This window comes from Lucilia cuprina, chromosome 3, assembly GCF_022045245.1.
Source record: "Lucilia cuprina isolate Lc7/37 chromosome 3, ASM2204524v1, whole genome shotgun sequence".
Lineage (NCBI taxonomy): Eukaryota > Metazoa > Arthropoda > Insecta > Diptera > Calliphoridae > Lucilia > Lucilia cuprina.
Window position 1 is genome coordinate 12,760,180 of NC_060951.1, and position 11,579 is coordinate 12,771,758.

At 34.3% G+C, this 11,579-nt stretch overlaps 1 protein-coding gene across 1 annotated transcript; it reads right to left on the minus strand.

The window, feature by feature from the left end:
• Positions 1-4,870: 4,870 nt before the first annotated feature.
• Positions 4,871-5,463, minus strand: LOC111681439 (protein transport protein Sec61 subunit beta-like). The gene has a single exon (XM_046947285.1). It carries the CDS (start codon positions 5,374-5,376, stop codon positions 5,077-5,079), a length of 300 nt encoding a protein of 99 aa, XP_046803241.1. The 5' UTR covers positions 5,377-5,463; the 3' UTR covers positions 4,871-5,076.
• Between the last annotated feature and the right edge of the window lie 6,116 nt (positions 5,464-11,579).

An 11,579-nucleotide genomic window follows, 5' to 3' on the forward strand; every position in this document is an offset into this window, starting at 1 on the left:
TTAGTTTAGATTTCTAGAACAAGTGTAAATCAATGAAATATAATTATGGGATGCTTAATCGATAACATTAAAAAATATTAAATAGAGTAATTGATGAAATGATCCAAAAAATTATTAGAAACAAGTAGGAAAGTATAGTCGGGCATGGCCGACCATATAATACCCTACACCATGAGTATATTTTTACAATTTTTACTTTTATAAAATTTTTATTTTTTGTAAAGAAACTTTTATGTTTAATATTACCATAATTCCAAAATATTTAAGCCATTTATTGATAAAAAACTAAAATTTCTAAATGAGGCTTTATATAGGTCAAATATGGGCCGATCCTCCGTAAATTTGGGAAAAGGATATATTTCTAAATAACAGCCAAAAAATATGCTTGGTCCAAATTTCATCAAATTATCTTGAAAATTGCGGCCTGTACCTTGCGCACAAGGTTTACATGGACAGCCAGCCAGCCGGACAGACGGACGGACATGTCTTAATCGACTCAAAAAATGATTCTGAATCGGTATACTTTAAGGTGGGTATTGGACCAATATTTTTGTATGTTACAAACATCAGCACAAACGTATAATACCCTCCCCACTATAGTGGTGTAGGGTATAAAAACGCATTGAATGGTGCTTCAAAATCTTTAACTACCAAAGGGAAGCGACTTGTATCCATGGAAAACCTGATTTATCTTCTCCAAAATCCGTAGATATCTAATTTAGATATTTTAAAATAGACGTGGTTATCATACCCTAAGATCAACAAAAACAAAAATTTTCAGCTAATACATACACTTATAAATATTTAGAACCCAAATCAAGAATAACTATCCAGATCCTAATACGCTAATACTGTATCTTATTCATAAAATAAAGCATTTAAAATATGAGGTTGAAAATCAGGATTTTATCATGTAATAGTTTTATAGTAGTATATGGTGATGTCCCCATACTCAGAGTGGCTAGGGTGATACTTAGTGTTAGATTCATTGAAAATTTACACAGTACTCACCAGTATAATGGGGTTTTCGTAATGTAGTGTTTGTTTATCAATACAAAATGACCAAAAACATAGATAATTTTTGTTATAATATATAGATTTATACCCGACTAAACATTTTTATCTCCAAATCCATTGGATATCTAATATATCATGTATCCAATTCAAGATTACTTATTATTTTCGAAATTTAATCAAATAAACGATAGATTTCATATTAAGTCAAATATTGATAAATTCTTATAGGTACAGTAGTTTTCCGATTTAACGACCATTCAATTCTACGAACATCGCATTTAACGAACAAGCTAATTTTTCCTATTGACTACCTTAAATAACGAACAAAGCTTGTTTTTTGTACTCTGTTTAACGAACTAATATAAATATTATTATTTAAATTAAGATAAAGTACATTTATCAAAAATAACAAATAACCTAAGTTGTAGCAAGCGGTGCTTTTATACCCAAAACTGTAACTCATTCTGGGTTCTTATTAAATTTTAGTTCGAAGTATCTATGTCCGTCCGTCCTTCAGATAATGACTTTAACGCTCAATACTCGCTTAACAATACGAGTACGCCGAGTACTAACCGATATCTCTAACAAATTTAATGGGAATCGGTCCATAATTGACCTTACCTTCCATATCAGGCCCCCTTAAGAAAATTACATCAACGCTCATTACTCGCTTAAAAATACGAGTATAGAGATGAACTTCGAGAAATAACTTTAAAGCTCATGACAGAATTAAAAATACAGCGATTAAATTCGACACAAATATGGTTTGAAGGTGGGTATATAAGATTCGGAATTTTTGTTTTGTGCTATTTTTATTAAAAAAGAATTAATTTTTATAAAATACATTTAAAAAATATTTTATGTACCTATTTTTAATTATTTTCCTACCAAAAACCCACGTTTTACTTAGTACTGCATATAACGAACTTTTCAATTTTACGAACAGGCCTGACAACATATGGATAACTGACTGTATATAGGATAACAAATCAGTTAAGAAATGTCCAATGTCGTTCCTCTACTAAAATATCTAAAAATGTTATTATAATATATAGGAGTAATAAAAATATTAAATTTTATAAAATAATGCAGCAATGTTGAAAAAATAACAATAAAAACCCTAAAAAAGCAAAATACTTTATTGACCTAAAAAAATTAACAATACGTTTTCATTTTATCAAAAATTTCGTTAAATAATATCACGATTTTACATTTTATGGTAGAAAATTAATATATATTCTTTAAAAAATACAAAACAAACAAATAGTTTTATTATGCTGTAAATAATTTTTCAGATAAAGTTTTTTCTTAAAATTTATAAAATTTTACATAGGCAAATTACTTAATTGATTCACTGTATAAACATGTATTAGTTACTGCCGGTCCACACTAGGAAACTTTTTTTTGGGAAACTTTTGATTTTACATGAGAGAGAAAGAGAAGGGAAGAGAGATGAATGATATCTCTCTCACGGTATGGAGTTTCCCGTACTCGGAAACTTGTTTTGTTATTCTTCTCATTCGTACAACAACAAATCAATGCAATTAATACGTAGTTTCTGAAATAAAAGTTTCTATGTGTGGACATTTGGGAAACTTCAAAAGAGAATTTAGAAAAAGTTTCCCTACGAAAGTTTCCTAGTGTGGACCGGCACTTAGTAATAAAAACTCTGAATTTACAAAAGGACTAAAAACTAATAATTATATGTTACAATCCAAATCACAGAATTGGATCCCCAGCAATAAGTTCAAATTTCTAAATTAAATAATATAGAAAATGTAGGTAGGTCCCAATCCGCAGTATTACAAATAAGCATACGGTAAGTAATAAATATTTGTGTAATATAGACATGGGGTTATGTATGGTCGTCTTTCCGACGTTTTAAATTAACGATATGGTCTTTTTAGTTTTAAAATTTTGAAATTTATTATTATATATTTATTTAACCGAGCACTTATGAGCCATACATGGATAAAAATTTAACAAAAATGTGGAACAATTCATAAAATTAAGTTCATTAATAAATTATATGTACATATACATATGTATGTATAATGAAGTATAGTTTCAATTTAATGTTTAAAGATGTATATGATAGAGCCCTGCATGAGTAACTCTATTTGCTACACACAATGAGTGACTCATTGTTTTGCACTCAACTCATTGTTTGTTTAGAATAGTATTTACAAAGTTTTGTTATACTCAAACATTGTGAGTACTATCAAGTGAATGTGCAACTACATTCAAATCGAGTGAGTAAACAATTTGTTTATGTTAAAACAATACAAAATAGATTGTTTGAATCGAATGAATCGATTCAAACTTTTTCTTGAATAAATGTTAAAAATTTTGAATGCTGTTAAAACTAGTTCCTGTGGCCTGAATTCGCTGAAATTTGGTAGTCTTGAGTACAATTGATGACAACATAATATTATGTTCGCATATTCGAAATTAAGTTCGAAAATTTGAAGTTATGTTCGAAAAATTGTTTATGCTTTTAAATCATTCTTTGAGTCCAAAAAACTAAAAAAAAGAAATTCGAACTCATGTTCGAAAAAAAATTAAAGCTGATAAAACCAGTTTCCGTGGACCAAAATGGCTAAAATTTGGCAGTGTTAAGTACAGTTGATGACGCTACTATATTATCTTCGACTATTCGAAATTAAGTTCTAAAATTCGAAGTAATATTCAAAAAATCTGTTAATTTGTCGAACTTAAAAATTGTTTTGCTTTCACTCGATTCACTCACTGTATACTACTTGAATAGAATCACACAAACACTCTCATTACTTGTTTCCTTTGAATTGAGTATTGACTAACATTCCTTATTTTCAAATATACTATTCATTTCATTCATAAAACAATGAGTGAGTCAAACACAGTGTTTGAAAAAAATCAAATGTTTTAATTTATTATTTAAGTCACTCATGCAGGGATCTAGTATATGATATCTATATAAAATGAAAAAATAAATAAAAAAGTATAACACTAACAAGGAACATTAAAGCAATTCGGTGAATAGGAAATTGTAGAAAATAGATTTGGCTTTTGCAAAGAGAATAAAAATACAAAGGTATGTCGATATCTTTGTATTTTGTCTATAGGTGAATATCTGAACAGACATGGTCATGTAACCTCAATCCATAAACATATGGATAAAACAATATTACTTGATATATTAAATACGTTTCTGTTTTTTATAATTTATAAATAACTCGTTTAAAAAATATACATACCGTCCTATAAAATCCAAAAAGCCCCAAGTTATATTGAGCTGATTTTTCAGGAGAAGCAAAAAACCTTATAAAATAGTAAATAAACCAAAAATGTTCAACATTTTCTCAAGTTTTTAAATATTTTAAAAAATGAACTTTTTAAAACTTTGAAGTCCTTTAAAAAGGACTGTTAAAAATAAATCCAATTTACAATCTAGGTCGAATTGTAAAAGCGTTATACCTTCCAAAAAAAAGATTTACAAAAAAAAAAAAGGATAAAAAATAAATCAGTTAAAAAATTACGATATACTACGATACAACAGTGCAACACCGATAGTGAATTAGTCATATACTTTGTACATGTAGCCGGACAATTGAAAGTGCAAAGTGAATTGGATCTACGACCCGGAACAGTCCGATTGAAATCTGCGAATGATTAGCAATTAGTCTCGATTTTTCTTCAATACTTATTGAAATGTTGCTTACAAGATAATGGATACCTAATGACTATCTGAAATTAACGTTACAGATTATAAAATATACTTTTCGAACGTTCCAACTTTATTCAAAGTACAAAATTTACTAATTTAGTATTCAAAAAAGTTCACCAACAAGTTTTTTTTATAAAAACGACGAAGTTGTATTCTTAAATATGAAACTGTTTATTTATCGTTATGTCGAAATAACTCTTTTTTGTAGTTATTTTATAGATATTTAAAATTAGTTCCAGTCTTTTAAACTACAAAAAATAAAATCTTAAATCTAAACACAAAAGATTACATTGACGTTTGTGCCTTAAAGTGCCAACTGTATTTTGATGACGTTGACGTGTGTTTAATTCCATTTAAGAGCGATTGTATTTACCCCAAATGTGAAGCATGAATACAGATGCTATGAATAGCAATGACATAACTAACACAGGAACAGGACCAACTTTAATGCCAGGAGAGTCATCAGTATAAAAACGCCACATACCACCAGTTCCAGCGCCACCGGCAGCTCTGCTTCTCGGAGCAGTACCAGTGCTACTAGTAGTTTTACGCTGCTTCAAATTGCTACCACTTCCCGCTGAACGAGGTGCAGATAGTTTATTAGGTGACTGGGAACCACTACCCACTGATGTAGAACTAGCTGGAGCTGGCATTGTTAAATTATTCAAGTCCTTCTTTTCTTTAATAAATCGTACGAAATGCTACGTCGTCGTGAGTAAATGCAAGTTTTTTTTTTTAAACTGTCACATAGAGAACTGCGTTAACTAATATTATCAGCGACGGCTAAAACTGAAAATTTCGAAAGGCGGCTTCAAATCGCCTATATTTCTTTACAAAACAATTCTACACAGAAAAAAAAATTTCAAAATTTCTTAGTGAAGGTTCACACAAGGAAACTTTGAATTTTGTGTGTGAGAGAAAAAGAGATGGTTCACTACAAAGATTTTCTTTTGTTTTCTGTTTGTTACCCGTGTGAAACTTCCAAACGTGCTCAATACATTTTCCACCAAAGTTTAAACGGTCAGATCCATTTTTTAAATTTTCTGCAAATAATCGACATTTTTAATGAAACTGCGTGATGAAATGACCTACCAAATCCCTTTTTATATTTTAATAAGGCTAGAAGTAATTTAATAGGAGGTACAATAATTAAAGATTAATAAATTAATTTATTTATTGTTTTGAGTCAATAAAAACATTACCTTTCATTAACATTTTTTAAAACATTAAAATAACTTGGAACTAAACCGCCTATAAAGGCCTGAAATTACTAAGTCATGGATTATTTTTAAAATTATTTACAGTGACTGACAGGGATTTAGGAGTTATACACGTTCAAAAACCATTTGCTTACGTACAATATCTTGGGATAGGTCATAGAAAGACCTGGTGTTAATAACTTAAAAGTACCTTTAATTAGCGTAAATAAATCAAAAGCTATAAGAAAATTAATAAAACTGTATTTAAAAACAAGTAAGAGTGCTTTATTCGGCTGTGCCGAATCTTATATACCCTTCACCATAGTGTATTTCAAACATCTTTTATAAATTTTAAATTTTTTCCCGACTACATTATTATTACATCAAAAGCTAAACAAAAAGAACAACAACAACGCTAAACACAATAAAACACAAAATACACAAGGCTTCTAAACCAACAGATAATAATTTTTAATCTCTTAACCATAGAGTATATAGAGCGGAAACTCTGCTGTCAAGGACCTAAGTCTGTTGTCAAAAACCTAAGTCGATTGAATGTAGTAGTAGAAAAACTTATGATAGTATTAGTATATTCCCCATATTTTAAATAACCCAACAAACACATAATCAAACGTTTTAAAAATTTTATTAATTTTATTTAATATTAAACATTAACTGTTCTTTAAAAGAGAAACTGATTTAACGTTTACATTTGATTTAGAGTTTTAAAATTTAAAATAGTTTGATTTACAACCTTTCTAGATTTTACATGAACACTCTGCGTTTGCTGGGTAACGACATTTTAATTTATTATTCTGATATTTTCACCACAATAATTTTTTATTTATTTTTTAAATTTTACATACAGTTGTAATTCAGGTCTGATTTGGGGAACAACTCTCGCGTCATCGTTTTTATTTCTTAAGGACGGTCAGGCTTGTGCTTGTTGCTGGGCTTTCGACAGAATTACTTCTCACCCCGCAATAATTTAATGCACTACTTCGTATAACTGTTCTAAGTTATGCGTTGTCTTCATTAAACGCGTGCTTTAGTTTTACCTCAGAGTGAGGTTATGTTTTTTATTGGTGGAGACCATAGAATACTCACGATATAACCTGGTGGAGACCATTTAAACTCAAATATAAACTGGTAGAGACCATTAAAACTCTGGAACTTTTTTCTGGTGGAGACCATTATTACTTTTGATGAAATCAAGTCCGGATGCTCCAACTTCCTATATGAAGGTATAGGTCGGTTGGTGGGGTTTTCTCTGGACAAACGTGTGATAACCTGGCAATATGAGTGCTTGATGCACCGCCATCCTAATTAAAACCCCCCCAAAAAAAAAATTTACATAACTTCGGCAAAATAAACAGATGTAGGTGACCCAAATTCAAAAGAAAACACTCGTCATTCTTACGAGTATTTGGGTGTGGCGAGGTCCATATACCCTTGATTCATTCAGTAACCTATTCCTTTGACACCAACTCTTCCCTGTTTGCCAGGATAATTTGATGCCATCCATCTTTGTCTTGTCCCGGTTATTGGAGTATTCCACCTTGTGTGTACGTGGTGGCTGCGGTTTAAATCCGGGAAGAGAATATTGGTTAAAAGACTGGTACCGGTAAAGTCTATAATTCGGGATAAGTTCGGTGCTATAGCTGAGATAACAGCATTGGAAATGAGTTGGTGTCAAATGATGATATACACGGGATGGATGTAGGGTTATACGGACCTTACTTACTCAGATGTTGGTCTCAATGAGTGTGTCAGTGTGCAGAGTTGAATGGTGATGTATGTAAAGTATCTTATAAATGTGATACCAATGATTTTGCCTTCCATGTCAGGGTATATTTAGGGTTTACTCTGTCCGTACCAGACCACAGTGTATCCACTGATTACGTCTGTAGGTGCTATTGCCGAATCACACATTCATTGTTGAAAACTAAAGTGATGTTTTTGCATCTCGGTAGTTAAGCAATGGTCAGAGATTAGGTAGCTCGAGTACATTAGTAAAGTTTAAGGAGCACAAAGTGGTGGTGATGAGTCGCCTCAAAAGCTTACCCAGTGGTCTTATAAGGTCAATACGACGTGAAGTAAAGCATATTCACTTATGTATCTGTTTTTTTCGGCAACAGCACCGAACTTATACAGAATAGATATAACCCGTAATTTTGTGTTTAAACCACAGCCATCCTGAAGGGACCACTGCAATAACCGGGACAAGACAAAAAATGAAAATCCAGACGAATACGGAAACATACATTCATAATTTTGACATTTTATACAAAACTAAAAATATTTAATTTATTTACATTTAATTTGACAATTTGTAAAAATATCTGTTAGAAGAAAATAAAGAGAGGGAAAAGTAGGAAACATAGAAAGTAGAAAAGGGAGAAAGGAGATGGGAGGAAACTGCAGAGGAGAAATGCCAGACCTAACAGTTAAGCATAAAAAAGACGTTACCGCTAGGTTGTGTGCGTAACAAAGTTCACATCCATTCCGACAAATTAATGAACGCCAGAATATTGAACATATGACAAATCGGATAGACCACCAAAATAGACTAATCCATGCGTCCGAATAGTGGACAAAGCAGGACATTCGCAGAGATGATAAGGTATAGTCTCTTCATCATCCACATTTTGACCATTCCTACAAAAGTCATTGAACGGGAGGCCAATGCGTCTAGCATGGTTACCTAGGCCAATAACCTTGTTGTTGTAACAGTAATTATAAAAACGATTTGTGAATATGTATATTTTAATTAGATTAATATTTATTATAAAACTAAATTTGATTTATAAAATTAATATTTAAATGAAAACTTAATTTAATTTTTTATGTATAAGTATATAAAGTATATAGTTGTAGGCATCTACAATGAGGACTTCGATGGCAGACTGGGTAACGATTTAAAGTGCCTGGAACGATACGTTCACGGTAGCAATTGAGGAAACTGCACCAACCGGCCAAGATGGTTCTAGAGTGCCAGGGTAATTGTCTCTCACAATCCGATATCGCAGGGGGGGGGGGGTGTTCATTTAGGGCTCTGTTGCATCTATAGCCATTAATAGCCTCGGTGACCGCAATTTGATGCAACATTTCCCGTGCGCTTGCAATTGACAGTCTGTTGACGTCCGATGGTATGACGTCTTGACGCTGCGAAAGCGTCGGAAGAGGGATCCTCCATCAGAATCTGATGACAGATGGCATGCCAACAGGAACTGTCTAGTCAACAACACATTATGTTGTCTGACAGACAGTAACCTGGTTTCCTCATGCAAATGATCAACATTCGTCATCTTGACACAACCGTTTGCGATTCGAAGTGCATGAGCCGTTTGTAAGCCTCGCCATTGGGTATCACTGAGAGCGACCTATAGCTTTATACGTCGCTACAATCGTCTCTTTATCCATGCCCCAAGAGGTGCCAGCTAAAGCTTTAAGGACCTTGTTTCTGTTTCGAACATTTTGGTTGATGTAGTTTGCGTGCCCTGCGATGTGAAGGAGGCTGTCAAAGACTACCCCTAATATTTTTGGGTTTTGAACCGTGGGGATAGTACGTCCTTCTACGGATATGTGTAGCACCGTCCTTACTTCTTTGGTCCAAGAGCTGAAAAGTGATACCGAGGATTTAGAAGCAGATAACCTAAGTTTGCGTTCCTAAAAAAAGTCTGTAATGGTGGCCAAGTATTGGGTGATTTTGTCGCTTATGTCGTCAATATTGACACCTGATGAAATGACGGTGCAATCATCTGCATACGACACCAACGAGACATCAGTGGGAGGTTCAGGAAGCCCGCAAGATAAATATTGAAGAGTAAAGGTGAAATACTCCTCCTTGAGGTACGCCCATTTTTATCTTGCGGTATATTGACTTTTGACCTCTAAACTCAACAAAAGCATGTCTTCCACAGAGATAGTTAGATATCCAGCGTTTGACATCATTGGAGAGTGTTGAGTTAGTGATGTCATTTATCAGCATGTTGTGGTGCTATGCGCTTCCCTGAATCCATGCTGGTGATGGGCGAGCGGGAAATGCTCTTTCAGTGTTGGTAGTAGTAGTGATTCTAAAATCTTTGCTACAGGTGATAACAAGGAGATAGGGCAATAGGATTCTCCTTGAGTAGCGGGCTTGTCAGGTTTTAGAATAAGGATTACCCGGGCGACCTTCCAGATATCAGGAATCACCAATTGGTGAAGAGATAGTTTCAGAAGGTGGGTTAGATATTCCAGACCTACTACACCGAGTTTTTTTAGCATTAACATATGATGATGCCGGACCAAGAGCTTTAGATGGTTTTGATTTGGAGATTATGTTCTCGACTTCACGGGGGGTGAAGGAGGATGTCTGAGAGTCTCGGGTGAGATTCTTAGTTCTCCGAACTACAACTCTTTTGGCCCGGCTCTGCGTGGCGGGGTGTTCGATAAATTGCAAGCAGAATTGTGTTGCGCATTTTTTCGCATCTGTATTCTGCAAATTGTTAAACGCAATAGCAGCGAGGTTTTGGTTCCTGTTATTGTAAGATTGACTTTTAATAGTAGACCATAGCGATTTAGAGTCAATTGTGCAATGGCTTAGATGGTGTAACCATTTGTTGCGGCGATGTTCATCGACGATTGAGTCAATTTGTGCCGTGAACAGCTCAATATATTCGTCGGCTGGATTGCAAGCACGAAGGTGATCGCGTTGTTCTGCCAAACGCGCTGCCTGAAATGGAAAGTTTTGTCTACTATTCGGAATTCTTCCTGCGGGGATAAAGCGCCTTGCCGCCTGAAGGACAGTTTTCCTAATTATTGCTTCACCCCTTCTGACACATGTGGGGGGCGGCAAGTGACGTAATGAGTCGTCTATGTAGTTCGTAAAGTCGTGCCAGTCGGCTTTGTTGTAGTTTAAGAACGTGCGCTTATCTGGCCCCACAAAGTCGCTAGGCTTCTCTAACGTGATCAGGATTGGTATGTGATCGGAGTTTAGAGCTGTTTGGGCTTGCCAGGTGGTCTGGGCAAGAAGCGACATACAGACTATAGAAATGTCTGGGGAGCTTAAACAGCGGGGAGTTATTCTCGTAGAGAAGTCTTCATTTATTGCAGCGAAGTCCGATTCGTCTATCTGGTCAGAAATAGAATTACCGCGTGGATAGTTTGGTAGCTGTGAGTACCAACTCTCGTGATAAGCATTAAAATCACCAAGTATTATTCTGTTATCTCCTTGCAGAAGATGGGAAATGCTAGGATGATAACTTGCCCCAATGATGTTAACGGGCGGTATATATACATTCATGATTTCTAACTCAATATCTCCAGAATTTATTGAGATACTCATTGTTTCCAGGAAGGGGTCAGGAGAGGGGCGGGTGGTGATGTCAACGTATAGTTGATGTTTCGCTTTATGATGAAAGCTAGACCACCGCCATGATCACGTTCTCTGTCTCTCCTTATGATGTTGTAGTCACTGGAAGCTGAGAGTCTACAATCCCTGGTTAGCTTCGTTTCTTGAATGGCGGCAATGAAGATTGTTGGGAACCCCCGAATTGCATCTGCCGCCTGGAAGGGTGCCGATGTTGTGGTATATTTAATATACTAGGCATTTCTGATGGTGTTATTGCCGGGGGTTGTTGTTGTAGTTGGGGAAGATTCAGGTGAGTGAGCAC